Raw genomic sequence first — 19226 nt, forward strand, 5'->3', positions numbered from 1 at the left:
TAGCACTAACTGAGCCACAGTGAAAATTCAAAGGGAACAAATGGATAATTACATGTAATAATAGTACTGGAAATTAATTAAAATAAATCAAGTCAGAACCTCTCTTCTCTTTAATAGCCAATAAATCATCTGAGTGATAACTAACAGAGAAAAGCAAACAAATTGCTTCAGACAGCATGAAATTATTAAAACTACTCAAAACACCAACTCAGATTTTAAACTTATGCTGCAGTTGCAAAATATGCTGCAGTATTTTCAATTAAATAAAAAAGGATACAAATCAGTGATGTTGTAGCAATAGCAAAGATTGTACCGATAGGTATAGATTTCTGTGCATCCTTCAGATCTCCTGATCTATTGGAACCAGCCATGATACCTAACACATAGAAGCAGAAAATGGATATTATAGTGAAAATGAAATCTAAATTATGGTTATAAATACAACTTACACTTCACATAAACTAATAGATAAAATGAGTAGAATGTTGAATATGGCAGAAAAGATTAGAAATTGCAAGTAAATCTGCAGGTATAGCTTTTCAGTGAGGACCCAGCATTCTTTTAATTTTTATTAGGTAAAGAACAAATATACAACTTACCCAGCAGCATTATGATAATTCTATTCGTATCACACATCAAATTAAAATACACCACATGACCGAGGGACAGCCTTCATTTACAGTGAAAAAGTATTTCCCACTTGCAAATTTCTACAGATGTACAAGTATGTGAAGAGCAAAAGGATAAGACATGAAAGAATAGGACTTATCAAGTGCTACAGTGGGAAAGTGTGTATGGAAACGGAGGAAATAGCACAGGTACTTAATGAATACTTTACTTCAGTATTCACTATGGAAAAGGATCTTGGCGACTGTAGTGATGACTTGCAGCAGACTGAAAAAGCTTGAGCATGTAGATATTAAGAAAGAGGATGTGCTGGAGATTTTGGAAAGCATCAAGTCACCAGGACCAGATGAGATGTACCCCAGGCTACTGTGGGAGGTGAGGGAGGAGATTGCTGAGCCTCTGGCAATGATCTTTGCATCATCAATGGGGACGGGAGAGGTTCCGGAGGATTGGAGGGTTGTGAATGTTGTTCCTTTATTCAAGAAAGGGAGCAGAGATAGCCCAGGAAATTACAGACCAGTGAGTCTTACCTCAGTGGTTGATAAGTTGATGGAGAAGATCCTGAGAGGCAGGATTTATGAACATTTGAAGAGGTATAATATGATTAGGAGTAGTCAGCATGGCTTTGTCAAGGGCAGATCGTGCCTTACGAGCCTGATTGTATTTTTTGAGGATGTGACTAAACACATTGATGAAGGAAGAGCAGTTGATGTAGTGCATATGGATTTTAGAAAGACATTTGATAAGGTACCCCATGCAAGGCTTATTGAGAAAGTAAGGAGGCATGGGATCCAAGGGGACATTGCTTTGTGGATCCAGAACTGGCTTGCCCACAGAAGGCAAAGAGTGGTTATAGATGGGTCATATTCTGCATGGAGGTCGGTCACCAGTGGAGTGCCTCAGGGATCTGTTCTGGGACCCTTACTCCCCGTAATCTTTATAAATGACCTGGATGAGGAAGTAGAGGGATGGGTTAGTAAGTTTGCTGATGGCACAAAGGTTGAAGATGTTGTGGATAGTATGGAGGGCTATCAGAAGTTACAGCGGGACATTGTTAGGATGCAAAACTGGGCTGAGAAGTGGCAGATGGAGTTCAATCCAGATAAGTGTGAAGTGGTACATTTTGGTAGGTCAAATATGATGCAGAATATAGTATTAATGGTAAGACTCTTGGCAGTGTGGAGGATCAGAGGGATCTTGGGGTCCGAGTCCATAGAACGTTCAAAGCAGCTGTGCAGGTTCAGATTCAGATTCAGTTTATTGTCATTTAGAAACCACAAATGCAATGCAGTTAAAAAATGAGACAACGTTCCTCCAGAATGATATCACAAAAGCACATGACAAAACAGACTACACTAGAAAATCCACATAATGTTTGGCAATCCCCAATCCAGAGTCCGGAGAGGCTGCTGCATATTAATATCGCGCTACCGTCTTAGCGCGTCCCCCGGAAAGGAGCTCCAAATCCACCAGACAAAACAAGACCAAAAACTAAAGCTACAAGACCTGCACAAAACCACATAGTTACAACAGTGCAAACAATAGCATAATTGATAAAAAACAGACTATGGGCACAGTAAAAATAGTCCAAAGATGTTAAAGGACTATAAGTTCAAAAGAAATCACCACACAGTTTCCACAAGTCCCCAGGATCCCGACAGACTCGCCATCCCACGCCAGCGGCAGAAGGGAATACCCCCGCTACGGACTTCCACGGCGCCGCCCGACTCAGCCTCGCAGATGCAGCACACAATGAAAGCTCCATTGAACCCAGCCTCGCAGACGCAGCACACACTGAAAGCGACCTGACCGCAGCGGACTCTGTGGTTAAGAAGGCGTACGGTGGTGTAGTGGCCTTCCATCAATCGTGGAATTGAATTTAGGAGCCGACAGGGTATATAGGACCCTGGTCAGACCCCACTTGGAGCACTGTGCTCAGTTTTGGTCGCCTCACTACAGGAAGGATGTGGAAGCCATAGAAAGAGTGCAAAGGAGATTTACAAGGATGTTGCCTGGATTGGGGAGCATGCCTGATGAGAATAGGTTGAGTGAACTTGGCCTTTTCTCCTTGGAGTGACGGAGGATGAAAGGTGACCTGATACTGGTGCATAAAATGATGAGAGGCATTGATTGTGTGGATAGTCAGAGGCTTTTCCCAGGGCTGAAATGGTTGCCGTACGAGGACACAGATTTAAGGTGCTGGGGAGTAGGTACAGAGGAGATGTCAGGGGTAAGTTTTTTACTCAAAGAGTGGTGAGTGCGTGGAATGGGTTGCCGGCAACGGTGGTGGAGGCTGATAAGATAGGGTCTTTTAAGAGGCTTTTAGATAGCTACTGGAGCTTAGTAAAATAGAGGACTATAGTAAAGCCTAGTAATTTCTAAGGTAGGGACATGTTCGGCACAACTTTGTGGGCCAAAAGGCCTGTAATGTGCTGTAAGTTTTCTATATGTTTCTATATGTTCTAGATGTACCGTGGAGAGTATTCTAAGTGTCTAGCATGGAGGTGCTATTGCACAGGATAAAAAGCTGTATAAAGTTGTAAACTCAGCCAGCTCCATCATGGGCACTATCCTCTCAGGCATCCAGGAAACATTCAAAAGATGATGCCTCAAAAAAAGGAGGCATCCATCATTAAAGACTCCCATCACTCAACACATGCCTCTTTTCATTGTTACCATCGAGGCGGTACAGGAGCCTGAAGTCACATACTCAACATTTCAGGAACAACTTCTTCCCCTCCACCACAGATTTCTGAATGGACATGAACATTCCCTCAATACTTTTTTTCCTCACTTTTTGTACCACTTATTTATTTTTAAAATATTCTTCTTATTGTAATTTATTTTCTTTATTATTGTACAGTATATTGCTGCAGCAAAACAACAAATTTCATGACATATGCCAGTGATATCAAACCTGAAACTTATGTATTGTAGAATTACTTACAATAAACAAAATGTTTATAAAATGCCACAGTTTCATTTGGAACGTCACATGGAGCATCATCAATCAATGAACTGGAAAAGGAAGCAAGTTTTCGCTTTAAGTGATTGTAAAAATACACTTTCAAGGGGTAATTGACCATGTGAATTAACAATTGGAATGTGGGGAAGAACTGGATGTATGGAATATGGATGTGAATTAGGATGGGATTTGGTAAAGAAGGTGAAAGAGGCATTGATGGCTATTAAGTTGAGAACATAATCATTTTTTAAACCAAGAAAATGAAATAAAGCTGACAGTAGTTGAATAAAAGTCAGGGCAGGTAACTTTTAGCTCATTTGACTTCCTGAACCATGTGTGATATTCAGTTACTGTTTGCATCTTGGACAACCACACAAGCAGTAAGCCATCAACCATCACCTGAAATCTGCATTTCAGACCTTGAGCAGCAGATGGCATCATTGCATTTGTGAGGCTAAGTGCTCAATGATCAGTGTTCTTCAAGAGGAGGTTACTTCATTACCTGCTGGATGGGCAAAGGTTTCAGGTAGGATGGGATGGATGATATAGGAGTTTCAAGTGCATCATACTTTCGCTGAAATCCATTGAACAAAATCTTTCAAACGTTGGTCACAAATAATAATAACTAAGGAAGGTCAGTCAAAAGTTTTATTGAAAACTGAAAGGTGACAAAGAGATTAGATGTCCCAATTCTGGGGCAAGGAAGAGATACGTTCAGCAAAGAAGGGGAATACCAGAGAATGCAGTGTCTACTCAAAGAATAGAAGGCATTAGTCAGAGATCTTTGGGTTGATCAACAGTTCTGATGAACAAAAAAATCCACCTTTCTTGACTGAAAGTTCAGTTAGAGAAACAATTTTAATATTAAGTAGAAAAGTTAGCATGGAACTGAATTAATTGAGATGGTTTGTAATTCACCGCATGAGAAGTGGCAAAAGGCAAAACCTCTCACCACATTATAAGAGGTAAAAGCATGAACATACTTTATAAACAGTTTATTCCCATGGCAACTCAAACCCAAGGTATTTCTATCGTATTATGCATCACTCAACCTCTCTGCCACATGAAAGTGGACTAGTTTTCTCTTTCTTAGTTCTGACTTACAATTTTCAATCCACAAAGGTTATCTTTTTTCAGATGCCAGATACTGCCTCACATGCTGAACATTCTTATTATTTTCCTTTTTTTTTTAAAGGCCTCCAGCAATTTGTTTTGATTTTGATAGTTCCATTCTTTGTTGATATAGATGCAATCAGTCATCCATAAGCTGTCTTATCTATTATTGTACTTGCACTATACATATATTTCATAAAGTCATAAAGAAATGTTTAAGTTTTAAATCCTAATCAGAAGAGTCAGTTCAAATCTGGTTCAGAAATGGAACACTGACATTTATCCATTGGGCATTGTTAAATAAAGAACATGAGTGAATGATAATGATAATTATAAAATTAGTACTATTTAAATATGACTGTCTATACATAACTTTTATTTGCACAGAAGAGTGTTTAATGTTCTAAGTATAGCAAAAGTTCACGGAACAACTTCCATACACGTGTTTAATTTCATAGCAAAAACATGCTATATATGAAGATTATGCACATATATGTCTTGCACATTATTTATTATTTTGGGAGTTACTGCAGCTCCCAAAAACATTCAGCAATTTGTCACAAAAGTTCTGTGGGAGTATGAAAATTATGATATGAGCAACTGGTAGATTTGCAAGGACATTGAGTTAATAACCATGAAACTCTAGGAATTGTGGTGAGACTAAATACAAATATAATGAAAGATAGGGAAATACAATGGTAAAAAAGGTAATCACTCTATAAATATTTTGATCATAAAACCATAAGATATAGGAGCAGAATTAGACCATTTTGCCCATCAAGTCTGCTCTGCCATTTCATCATGGTTGATCCAATTTTCCTCTCAGGCCCAATCTACTGTCTTCTCCCCGTATCCCTTCGTGCCCTGACCAAACAAGAATCTATCGACCTCTGCTTCAAATATCTATAAAGGCTTGGCCTGCACAGCTCCCTGTGGTGAAGAATTCCACAGACTCACCACTCTCTGGCTAAAGAAATTCCTCCTCATCTCTGTTCTAAACAGACACTCCTCTACTCTGAGACTGTGTCCTCTGCTCTTAGACTCTCTCCCATTATAGGAAACATCCTCTCCACATCCACTCTATCATGGTCTTTCACCATTTGATAAATTTCAATGAAGTCACTCTCACTCTTCTGAATTCCAGTGAATGCAGGCCCAAAGCCAACAAACGCTTTTCATATGACAAGACATTCAATACTGGAATCACTTTTGTGATCCTTTGAACCCTCTCCAGTTTCAGCACATCCTTTCTAAGTTAAGGGTCCCAGAACTACTCACAATACTCTGTGAGGCCTCACCAGTGCTTTATAAAGTCTCAACATTACATCCTTGCTTTTATATTCTAGTTCTCTTGAAATGAATGCTAACATCGCATTTGCCTTCCTCACCACAGACTCAACCTGCAAATTAATCTTCAGGGAATCCTGCACAAGTCCCCTTGCACTGCTGTATTTTGTATTTTCTTTCCATTTAGAAAATAGTCAACCCTTTCATTTCTTCTACCAAAGGTCATGACCATACACTTTCTGATACTGTATTCCATCTACCATTTCTTTGCCTAATCTTCTAATCTGTCTAAGTCCTTCTGTGGCTTCTCTATTTCATCAGAGTTACCTGCCTGTCCACCTATCTTCATATCGTCTGCAAACTTAGCAACTAAGCCATCAATTCCATCATTAAAATCATTGACATATAATGTAAAAAGAATCGGTTCTAACAAAGATCCCTGTGGACCACCACTAGTCACATGCAGCCAGCCACTCTTTGCCTCCTGCCAATCAGCCACTGCTTTATCCATGTTAACATCTTTCCTGTAATACCATGGGCTCATAGTTTGTTAAGCAGCCTCTTGTGTGGTACTTCTCAAAGTCCTTCTGAATATTCAAGTACATAACATCCACTGATTCTCCTGGCCTATCCAGCTTATTTCTTCAAAGAATTCCAACAGATTTATCAGGCAAGATTTTCCCTTGAGGAATCTGCACTACGATCGATTTTATCATGTGCCGCCATGTACCCCGAAACCACATCCTTAGCAATTTACTCCAACATCTTTCCCAGCCACTGAGGTCAGACAAACTGGCCCATGCTTTCCTTTCTTCTGCCTCTCTCCCTTCTTGAAGAGTGGAGTGACATTTGCAATTTTCCAGTCTTCAGAACCATTCTGGAATCTAGTGATTCTTGAAATATCATTACTAGTGGCTCCACGATCTTTTCAGCTACTCCTTTCAGAACTCTGGGGTGTATAACATCTGGTCCAAGTGAGTTATCCACCTTCAGACCTTTCAGTTTCCCAAGAACTCTCTCTCTCCTTACGGTAACTTAACACACTTCATGCTCCCGACACTTGGAATCTCCACCCTACTGTTTGTGTCTTTCACCATGAAGACGGATGCAAAATATTTATTCAGTTCATCTGCTATTTCATTGTCCCCCATTAATACCTCTCCAGCATCATTTGCGCTCTTGCTTCTCTTTTACCCTTCATGTTTTTGAAGAAACTTTAAAAAAATATTATTCCCTGGCTTACTTTCATATTCCACCTCAACTTTCTGAGTGACTTTTTTAGTTGCCTTCTGTTGGTTTTTAAAAACTTCCCAATCCTCTAACTTCCCACTAATTTTTTTGCTCCATTATATGCCCTCTCTTTGGCTTTTATGTTGGCTTTGAATTCTTTTGTTAGCCAAAGCTGTGCCATCTTTCCTTTAGAGTAATTATTCCTCTTTGGGATGTAGATATTCTATGCTTTCCGAATTTCATCTAGAAATTTCAGCCATTGCTGTTCTGCCGTCATCTGTGCCAGTGTTCTTTTCCAATCAATTCTGGCCAAATCCTCACTCATGCCTTTGTAATTCCCTTTACTCCACTGTAATACTGATATATTTGACTTTAGCTTCTCCTTCTCAAAGTTCTGGGTGACTTCAATCATATTATGATCACTTGCCCCTAAGGATTCTTTTACCTTTATCTCTCTAATCAGTTCTGGTTCATTGCACAACACCCAGTCCAGAATAGCTGATCTTCTAGTGGGTTCAATTACAAGCTGTTCTAAAAAGCCATCTCGTAGGTGCTCTAGAAATTCCCAATCTATATGCCTACTGAAGTCCCCCATGGCTATTGTAACATTGCCCTTTTGGTATGCATTTTCTGTTGTAATTTGTAGGCCACATTCTTACTACTGTTCGCGGGTCTGTATACAACTCTCATCAGGGTCTTTTTATGCTTGCAGTTCTTTAGCTCTATCCACAATGATTAAACACCTTCCAACGCTATGTTACCTCTTTCTAATGATTTAATTTCATTTTTTACCAACAGAGTAATGCCACTCCTTCTGCCTTCCTGCCTATCCTTTTGAAACAATGTGTATCCTTGGACATTAAGCTTCTAGCTATAATTTTTTCAGTCATGATACATGTTCAGTCATACAGTAATTCCTGTATCATTTTTTTTAAAAAGAGGCATGAAAATAACATCCTGCACAATGCTAATACAATTTATGATGCCCCACTGAAATTGCAATCTTCGAATGTGAGGTTTCTAAAGCTGGATTTGGACAAAATTCAAAGGACAAATGATACATTTCCAAGTTAGGATAGTTTGTAGTTTGGAAGAGGGCCTGCAGGTTGGGGTATTCCCATGCAACTTACACTCGGGTCAGAACTTTGGACATGCCGGTGGAGTAGCCTGGGTTAGTAAATTTAGTATATTTCAGAATGGTACACACAGTAGACATCACGTACTTGTGGTGAAGAGAATGTTTAGAATTGCTAAGCTGCCAATCAAATAAAATTGCTTTTTACGGGATGTGCTGAGTTCCAAGTTGCTGGCATTGAACTCATCAAGGCAAGTGTACATTTGAATATTCCTTTTTGTAGACAGTGTAAATGTCATTGGCTGTGTGGTGGTCAGTATACCTAGTGTCCAGCTTGCTTGTGGTCAGTGAGTTCTGTCTATGGTGACACAAAGGATAATGATAGTGGGGGACTTGGCAATGATGATGCCATTGAATGTGAAGGACAGGTGGGTGGACTCTCTCTGACCGCCTGGCATTTATGGCATGGATGCAACTTTCCACAGAGGTAACCATGTCTGCATGCTGTCTGGATTTTATTGCATGAAGACAAGGTCTGATTTGCTGTGAATCAAACTGAACTTTCTAAAACAGTGAATATCCGTACCTCTGGCCTTATGATGGAAAGAAGAGCATTGATGAAATAGTTAACACGAGGAAATCTGCAGATGCTGGAAATTCAAACAACAACACACACAAAATGCTGGTGGAACACAGCAGGCCAGGCAGCGTCTATAGGGAGAAACGCTGTCGATGTTTCGGGCCGAGACCCTTCGTCAGGATTAACTGAAAGGAAAGATAGTAAGAGATTTGAAAGTAGTGGGGGGGAGGGGGAAATGCGAAATGATAGGAGAAGACCGGAGGGGGTGGGATGAAGCTGAGAGCTGGAAAGGTGATTGGCGAAAGTGATACAGAGCTGGAGAAGGGAAAGGATCATGGGACGGGAGGCCTCAGGAGAAAGAAAGCGGGGTGGGGGGGGGGAGCACCAGAGGGAGATGGAGAACAGGAAACAACTAAATATGTCAGGGATGGGGTAAGAAGGGGAGGAGGGGCATTAACGGAAGTTAGAGAAGTCAATGTTCATGCCATCAGGTTGGAGGCTACCCAGCCGGTATATAAGGTGTTGTTCCTCCAACCTGAGTTTGGATTCATTTTGACAATAGAGGCCATGGATAGACATATCGGAGTGGGAATGGGATGTGGAATTAAAATGTGTGGCCACTGGGAGATCCTGCTTTTTCTGGCGGACCGAGTGTAGGTGTTCAGCAAAATGGTCTCCCAGTCTGCGTTGGGTCTCGCCAATATATAAAAGGCCACACCGGGAGCACCGGACGCAGTATACCACACCAGCCGACTCACAGGTGAAGTGTCGCCTCACCTGGAAGGACTGTCTGGGGCCCTGAATGGTGGTGAGGGAGGAAGTGTAAGGGCAGGTGTAGCACTTGTTCCGTTTACAAGGATAAGTGCCAGGAGGGAGATCGATGGGAAGGGATGGGGGTGCCGTGCGGACAAGGGAGTCATGTAGGGAGCGATCCCTGTGAAAAGCAGAAAGAGTGGGGGGAGGGAAAAATGTGTTTGGCAGTGGGATCCCGTTGGAGGTGGCAGAAGTTACGGAGAATTATACGTTGGACCTGGAGGCTGGTGGGGTGGCAGGTGAGGACAAGGGAAACCCTATCCCGAGTGGGGTGGCGGGTGGATGGGGTGAGGGCAGATGTGCAGGAAATGGGAGAGATGTGTTTGAGAGCAGAGTTGATGGTGGACGAAGGGAAGCCCCTTTGTTTAAAAAAGTAAGACATCTCCTTCGTCCTGGAATGAAAAGCCTCATCCTGAGAGCAGATGTGGCGAAGACGGAGGAATTGTGAGAAGGGGATAGCATTTTTGCAAGAGACAGGGTGGGAAGAGGAATAGTCCAGGTAGCTGTGAGAGTCTGTAGGCTTATTGTAGATATCAGTAGATAGGCCGTCTCCAGAGATGGAGACAGAAAGATCACGTAAGGGGAGGGAGGTGTCGGAAATGGACCAGGTAAATTTGAGGGCAGGGTGAAAGTTGGAGGCAAAGTTAATGAAGTCGACAAGCTCAGCATGTGTGCAAGAGGCAGTGCCAATGCAGTCGTCGATGTAGCGAAGGAAGAGAGGGGGATGGATACCGGTATAGACTTGGAACGTGGACTGTTCCACAAAGCCAACAAAAAGGCAGGCATAACTGGGACCCATACGGGTGCCCATGGCTACACCCTTGGTTTGGAGGAAGTGGGAGGAGCCAAAGGAGAAATTATTGAGAGTAAGAACTAATTCCGTTAGACGGAGGAGAGTGGTGGTAGAGGGGAATTGGTTAGGTGTGGAATCCAAAAAAAAGCGAAGAGCTTCGAGACCATCTCAGTGGGGGATGGAGGTATATAGGGACCGGACGTCTAGTTGTTTGCCTGTTCTCCATCTCCCTCTGGTGCTTCTTCCCCCACTCCTTTCTTTCTCCCGAGGCCTCCCATCCCATGATCCTTTCGCTTCTCCAGCTCTGTATCACTTTCGCCAATCACCTTTCCAGCTCTTAGCTTCATCCCACCCCCTCCGGTCTTCTCCTATCATTTTGCATTTCCCCCTCCCCCCACTACTTTCAAATCTCTTACCAACTTTCCTTTCAGTTAGTCCTGACGAAGAGTCTCGGCCCGAAACGTCGACAGCGCTTCTCCCTATAGATGCTGCCTGGCCTGCTGTGTTCCACCAGCATTTTGTGTGTGTTGTTGTATGAAATAGGTAAAGAAGGTTGGCGCAAACAGACTGTCCTGAGGAACTCCTGCCATTATGTTCTGGGGCAATGATGATTGAGGTCCAACAACAAAGTATGACTGCATTCGCTGATTCCCACTGACTACCTTTATGGAGTTCTTTAATGCCACGTTGTGTCAAATAATACATGAGGTCAAGGGCCATTACTCTCATTTCACATCTGGCAGGTCTTTGGATAATGTCTGGAGCGATGTTGTGATGAGCTCTGTGGTCCTGGTTAAATCCAGATTGGCCACCAACAAACAGGTTGTTCAAGAGTGAGTAGCTTTCGTCTATGGCACCTTCCACCACTTTGCTCCTGCTGAAAGTAAGCTGAGCAATAAATACCCAGATTGGCTTTTACCTGCTTATTGTGCACAGGGCAAACCTGGGCAACTTTCCAGTCTTTTTACCAAAATGGAATAACTTGGTAGAAGAGGAGCTAATTCTGAGGGGAAATTGTTCAGCATTATAGCCGATGTTTTCTGTTCAACTAGCTTTTGCATTATCTAATGCTCACTGCCATATCTTGATATCACGTTAAGTGAGTGAAGTTGGTTAGAGACTGGCTTCTGTGCTTGTGGAGAATCTATACTAAGTTCCATCATAAGAAGAGGCAGGGAAAGATCTGCTCAAAGTCTCCTTGAAGAAAGGCAGTATGATTGTCTAAAGTTTTGAAAAGCATTCAGGTTGGTTTTGAAAACCTCAAGGGCTGCAGATATATATAAAAAAACAAAGCTGTTTTAGTAATCTATCAACCTGTTCCCCCTACAGAACAACATGAGTAGCAGTGGAAACATTTTCATCAAGTTAGATCAAGTAAGGACAAGACTTAGTTCCCAGCATAAAAAATGTGGTGTACATTTTATCATAGTCTTAATTACAAATCCTTTGCAGTAATTCACTTTACTCACCAGTCACTGAAGGAAAGAAAATCCCAACCAACATGGTAAAGGTAGTAGTGATGTCTGCAAAAACATACACAGCCCGATTTTTCCTTGATCCAGCAGCTTCAACAGATGACAAAGACTGCTTTTCAAGCACCTCCCCTTTGCTCATGTAGTTGCTCCATAGATTTTCTATGTTAAGATCAAAAATAGTGAATGCAAGAACCATAGATTAAAAATAAATACATAAACAAATAGAGCTCATGAATGATGTTAATATTTTTAATTTAAATTGTTCAGTTTGGTATTTTTGAATGAGGGATTTACACAGAACTATAATTTTGAATATACTGTTTAAAGATACATTTGGCACTTTTATTAATATAAGCAAATGTAAGCATCATTGCCAATACTATTGAAATTAACATTTGAAAATACTCAGCGAGCACAGCGGTGGAAATAGTAAAGCTGCTGCTTCACACTATGGCTACCTAGATTCACATCTGACCTTGTGCACTGTGTGGAGTGTGCATGTGTCCACATGGCTACTTGGCTTCCTTCCACATCCCAAGCACATGAAGGTAGATTGCTTCTTGTGTATTGGGTAACAGAATCTGGGAAGGGTTTTGAGTTCCCAATAAACATTGATTATTGGGAACCCGAGTGGTTGAATGGATTGTTTTGTGAGTTGCCATAGGGACAGAGTATTAACTGATTTTGCAATGAAAATAATCTGCTATCGATGCAGTTATTAGAAAATATTCAACTTTGGTTCTTCAGAAATTTTATCAACTTGTTAACATAAAGCATACTTTCAGCATGATTTACATCATAACATTAATAGACAGAATAACAAACACATGCAAGTCCTTTTTTAGTATCTCTCTTAAGCTCTTTTAGTATCTGTCCTTTCAGTTAGTCCTGACGAAGGGTCTCGGCCCGAAACATCGACAGTGCTTCTCCCTATAGATGCTGCCTGGCCTGCTGTGTTCCACCAGCATTTTGTGTGTGTTGTTTCAAGTCCTTTTTTGTTAACTAACACGTCAGTTGGCTTCAGTACAAAGGCTCCTAATATATACTGTGGGCAAATTAAGTGAAAAATAAGCCTGGTTGTATATGTTGGAATCTTGAAGATTTGCAATATATGGGCCACAGCCTCTCAAACAAATGGAACAGAGGCACAGTGGTAAAATATTTATGGAAGTTTAACTTGAAAGTGGCATTGCCTTGTCCATACAAGATAGCTCTGCTACATTTAGTAGTCCAAACCAAAACACCTCAAGAAATAAGACTGTTTTCTTGCATACATATTCCTTGAATATGCAACAATGCATTACACTATCAGCAATGTGATACCATCACTTATCAAAAGACAAAAGCTTGAATATTGCTTGACATTGTTGACATATGTATAACTTATATGGCTAAAGAATGTATTAAAATTCAAGGAGGAAGCATGTGACCAGAAGGAAACACTGAACAGATTGGTCCAGGTTTGTGCCAGTTTAAATCATCTAAATTGGGCTACATTAAACAACAAAATTAACCCCTACAAAATGAGTGCTTTCTGCAAATTAGAAGTTTGGAATTACACAAGTGACTGCAGTTTAATAATTCAAAGTTCAAAGTAAATTTACTATCAAAGTACCCCATGTCACAATATACCACCATGAGATTAATTTTCTTGTGGGCATTCACAGTAAATAGAAAGAAATGTAATAAAATCAAAAACAGCACACCACTGAGATGGACAAACACCTAATGTGCAAGAGACCAAAAACGATGTAAATACAAAAAGAAAATAAATAAATAAAGGGAGAAAGAAATATTGAGAACATTGAGTTGTAGAGTCCTTAAAAGTGAGTCCATAGGTTGTGTAATCAGTTCAGTGTTGGGGTGATTGAAGTTCTAAAGTCTGATGGTGGAGGGGTAATAACTGTACTAATTGGGACATGAACGATATCTCATATCCAACTAAACCAATTCTTCACATTTTCCCTGAGCTTCAAAAATTGTGTGCCAACTCTTTACATTCTCCATTTAGTGGATTAGATTAAACCACTATACAGAATCCAACCTCTTGTCTGAATGTACAACTGACTCATGCAGATCTGAAAGATTCTGCATTTGATTATCTTCTGAGAATGTTAGCAACACACACAAAATGCTGGAGGAACTCAGCAGGCTAGGCAGCATCTATAGAAAAGAGTAAACAGTCAATGTTTTGTGCCGAAATCCTTCATCAGGATTCTGAGAAATGTTAACTGTCTCTCTTGAAATTTTTTTTTAAACAAAACATGCATAACATATTTAATTAAACATGGTAAACTGATGAAGTAAAATTAATATAGATGAAACTGGGGATATCCCTGAAGAAACATTCTACATTTGAATAATTGGTATTTTAACATTATTGGGGGTCTTTTAAAACAATCCAGCTATTTTCCAGTTTTGTTGATCTACACAAGTTAGTTTTTTACAATTTATACTTCGCTCTACTTAGTGACTTAAAGACAAGTGAATAAGCAAAAGGATCTTTATGATGGCCGATGTGATTAGAGGGTTTGGATTTCCATGCATAATTAGCCTGAAGCTACGTACATTGGATTAACAATGGTAAATGTTACAAGATAAAGAGAAACCTAGAACTAAATCACTTTTAAAAAGCAAACATGAGGAAATCTGCAGATGCTGGAAATTCAAGGCAACACACACAAAATGCTGGTGGAACGCAGCAGGCCAGGCAGCATCTATAGGAGTCTCCCTATAGATGCTGCCTGGCCTGCTGCATTCCACCAGCATTATGTGTGTGTTGCTCACTTTTAAAAAGGAGTAAATTAACTGACACACGAGAGAAAATCTGTTGATGCTGGAGATCCAAAGATGGTGGAGGGACTCATCTATTGCAAACAATTGACGATTCAGGTCAAGACCACCTCGGCCTGAAACATCAACTGTTTACTCTTTTCCACAGATGCTAGCTGGCCTGCTGAGATTCTCCAGCATTTCGTGTGTATTACTCTGTAAGATTACTCATGCCAGTAACAATACTTCTGCGAGACTTTAATTTGGAAGACATTTGTACCATTTCAAATACACAGTTAATAAATTACTTCATTTGGCTAAATAGTTACATAAAATGGAGGTTTCATGTTCAGTTTTGCACAAACCTTTTAATACACCACTTGCCACTCCTGGAATTCCTTGGATTTCTGTGACATTATTTCGAACAAAATAGTCATCGCAACTATCCGTAACATTGCTAGTGCAGAACATGTCCCACAGTTTGGTAGTCACAACGGTGTTGTTTTCAATTGTGGTTTTGGCACAAACATCAAACTGATTTCTGGAGAGAGTTCGATTTCCCAACATGCAAATTCTAAAAACAAGGGTTTTTTTTAAACTTCACATTCCTAGGTTAATTAAAACTCTTAGTGCTGAATGTGTGTAACAAAAGGGAATGGTAATAACAAGTACTTCAATGAACTCAAAAGATTCTAACTTCCCCTTGAAGGCTTCCACCAAGCTTTCAAGCAGTGCGCTCCAATCACAGCTCACTGTGAAATTCCCTCACCCATCCCTCACTCAACCCCAGTTTCTTTGAGTATTATCCCACATTCGACCCTAAGGCTACCAACAGTCCTGCCAATGGGAACATGTTCCTTTTTATTTATTCCAGCAAAACCATTCATTATGTGAAACCTCTTCAAAACATCCTTTTATACTTGTAGCAACTCCAGCTTGTGACAAAACAACATTTTTACTTAAATTTGGGAAGGTGAACAGCAGACTTACGGTAATTACATGCACATAAATAAACAAGATGGAGATCATCACATAGGCCAAATATAAACAGAGGCTCCTTCTGTAGAATGGTGTCAAAAATAAATTCCACATGGCCTAACCATTGCTTAAGAAGTTTTTACAGTTCACTTGTTTTAATCCTCTATTAATTTATTCATTCAGAAACAAAACCAGAGATGCTTTTGCATCAGCCTTCTTATGTTTGCCTTTTCAAAGATTTGCAGTCACTTATTTCACAGTCTATTTCTCCTGCACCAGACTATTTAGTTCACAAACATTCTCTCTTTCAAAATGAATCACACCATAACTCCAAATTAAACTGCACTGGCATTTGTCCTTCCGTTTCATCAGCAGGTCTTTGTTCTGCACAAGTCTGCTGCTACAATCTCCACTTTAGATTTATGTTATCAAAGTGTACAAGATGAAACCATTTGGCCTATCAAGATTATGGGAGGAGTTTCAAAGAGTAATCCATTAGGTCCATTGCTACACACTGCCCCCAGGGATGGCAATTTTTTATACTTTGAGCATTAACTCCAGTTCTACTTAAAAACTACATTTGAACTGATACTTGCCATACCTTATCAAAAAAAATCACATTCCAAATTCTCACTATTGTTGGTAAACCATTTTTTGACATGTCACCTCTGGTTCTTTTGCACATCCAAGTTTCATGCAGTATGCTTATGCAGGGCATGTACCACTATGTCATTAATGATTTTCAAAGGCAGCCTCATCCCAGGACTGAATAAAGCAAACTGACATCCTGACTTTGGGTAGTATCTGTGTGAAGTTCGCACATTGCCCTTATGATCGCATGGATTTTAGCTGGATACTCCAGATTCTTCTCACATCTACTATAAATGACCAAATAAACAATGAAAGTATTCAAAAGTTGTTGACTGCTGTTGCTGAGAGAATATGCTGCAGAACTATAAAGAAATGGGCAGATGGAATTAGCTCTGCTGAGAATCAGTGAGGATCTTATCGACTAAGTGGCTTCCATCTGTGTAAAAATAGGTAAGTAAAAACTCTACTGCTTAGCTACTTCCAGTCTTAATCACCTACTACAGATTCTGCTCAACTATGCTGGACTGGGGTCAGAAGGTTGGGAAGGAGGGTGGTGGTTAGGTAAATAAGTTAACCGTGACTCTACTCAATAGTCTTTAAAAAAAAATAAAACGGTGTCCTTCTTATCAAACACAGACTGTGAAACAAATATTTTACTTACTTAAATTCTGGAGGATGAACAGCGGATTTAATGACACCCACATAAATGGAGAAGATGGATAATATCACACAGGCCAAAAACAAAGATGCAAACTTATTAACATATTTGACACCAATGAAAACGACCAGGCACATGAAAGTGAGGAAAATTGTTCCATAGACTCTCATGTTATTAAGCAGAGCAGTGGTTTCTTCATGCGGTTCAACATGCTTAAATATTGCTGCTTTGGGTGCAATGTAGGCCTGCAAAATAAAATGAACCGACAGAATTAAGACAAGTAGCACTAACAATGGAGCAAAAACAAAAAGATAACAACACGTATCACAGGTTAAGAGAGTGGACTGGACTTGTATCAACCACCACTGAACTGAGTATCCCAGCTTAAAAAAACAGCCACCCTTGCACAGCATCAGGGAAAGGACATTTTGCAAATCTCTACTGTGTGTTCTTCTTTGCTATGTGAATGCTCCAGGCATGGTAAGAAAAAAAAAGCCCTTTGGTATTTCTTTTGTTCTGGACCAAACAGACTAGAAGTAAAATATCTAATAGTGCATATAGGATTAACTGTGATTGCTCCAAGTTTTAACCTCAGGATGGCGGAAATAAAAGGGCAAAAGGGAGACGAGGAGGTTGGCACCACAGCATTCATTGTTGATTCCAGAGCACCACCACCTCCTCATGCAAAAAAATTACTTTGACATATGAATGCAGAGTTTAAATTTAATAATAATTTAGTTTGACATTCTGTATGTGATACATGAAAACACTGCAGAAAAATCTCAGTAGGGAGAATAGCACTTTTCTCAATCCACCCTGTGATTCATGATGCATTTACCTTAGCTGATATTTCATACTAAATACATGTGGAACGGAAACCAGTGATTAAGTTACTAGACAAGCATTTAATAGCCTTGATGAACAAAGCAAAGGTATAAGTTTGAAGTTTCCCATGGCAACTAAGTACAGTTAATTAAATACATTCTAGAATTAAAAAGCTAGAATTGGGAATGATAACCATGAAATTATTACATTTTCAGTAATGCTGTATGGAAAGTAAATCCACACATTGCAGTGGACAATGTCACTAAAGCATGTTCGCACAATATTTAGCTGGAAGAATTTTTCAGGAGAGGGATTAAAAGCAAGCCTTTTCAGACAGTTAAAGCATCAATGGAGAGGAGTAAACAGCTCGTGTTTCAGGCTGAGGTCATTCACCAGGATCACAATTTCCAGCATTTGCAGAATTTCGTGTCTTTACACACAATTCCTGGGATGTGAAAGAATAAAACAAAATATGGGCATTGTTAAAGGGTGGTATGGTAGCGCAAGTCTCTACAGTACCAGTGACCCGGGTTCAATTCATGCCGCTGCCTGTAAGGAATTTGTATGTTCTCGCCATTGACTATGTGGGTTTCCTCTGGGTGCTCTAGTTTCCTCCCACAGTCCAAAGGTGTACTAGTTGGTAGGTTAATTAGTCATTGTAAATTGTCCCGTGATTAGGTAAGATTAAATTGGGGGAGTACTGGTCGGCAGGTCTCGAAGGGCCTATTCCATTGTGTGTGCCAATGAATAAATAGAGAAACATTGTGCAAACCTTGATAGTAAATGCCCTCAGCTGACAATCAGGGATCTTACCAAAGATGAGTAGCCGAACAGACCTTGCTACCACTGTATGAACTAATTCCATTAAGCAGCAGTCATGGTGTAAGGTTAAGTAGTAAGCACCATGATTATTGCTGCAAGGGGATAGCTTTCATAGTCCTGCCTGAGACAGGAATGGGGATGATGACGATGCCAAGTAGTTCCATGTCCCAGAGGTTCTCCAGTATTCACCATCTAACATGGGAGCTACTGATATCATAAGAACAGTAGCAACAAGTCTGATAATACTGCTTTCACTATTTGTTCTTCCCATGTTTTTCTTACAATTAGTTAAATGTTTTGTAACTCCAAAACATAAAACTGATCAAAAGAAAAACATGAGAGTCTGGGGTAATGTGTGTACTGCGTTTTTCCTTTAATGAGGCGTGCAGTTGTGGTGGTGCAATGACATATGCCAGTCAGGTACTTTCACATATAACCCATTATGAATTATATAAATAAAGAATGCTTAATTGACAACATATTTACAATATTAAATACACTACACTCCTCCTTGCTTAGCTATAAACTCCAACTCAATATAGAATGCATCTCAACTCAAATATGAGTTGAGTTGTGGAGAGTGCCCTCTTCTTTGTGGAGGCGTGTTGGGGAGGAAGCATTA

At 40.2% G+C, this 19226-nt stretch overlaps 1 protein-coding gene across 7 annotated transcripts in view; it reads right to left on the reverse strand.

The window, feature by feature from the left end:
* Positions 1 to 19226, reverse strand: part of slc12a4 (solute carrier family 12 member 4) — a 200231-nt gene that overhangs the window by 29324 nt on the left and 151681 nt on the right. For all 7 annotated transcript variants that reach the window (XM_073069965.1, XM_073069968.1, XM_073069966.1 and 4 more), the window contains 4 exons: positions 16961 to 17202; positions 15096 to 15304; positions 11953 to 12117; positions 278 to 376 (listed from right to left, as the gene is read on the reverse strand). In XM_073069965.1, the coding sequence (XP_072926066.1) occupies positions 278 to 376; positions 11953 to 12117; positions 15096 to 15304; positions 16961 to 17202 (715 nt within the window). The remainder of the gene's footprint in view (positions 1 to 277; positions 377 to 11952; positions 12118 to 15095; positions 15305 to 16960; positions 17203 to 19226) is intronic.

Source organism: Hemitrygon akajei, chromosome 17 (genome assembly GCF_048418815.1).
Source record: "Hemitrygon akajei chromosome 17, sHemAka1.3, whole genome shotgun sequence".
Lineage (NCBI taxonomy): Eukaryota > Metazoa > Chordata > Chondrichthyes > Myliobatiformes > Dasyatidae > Hemitrygon > Hemitrygon akajei.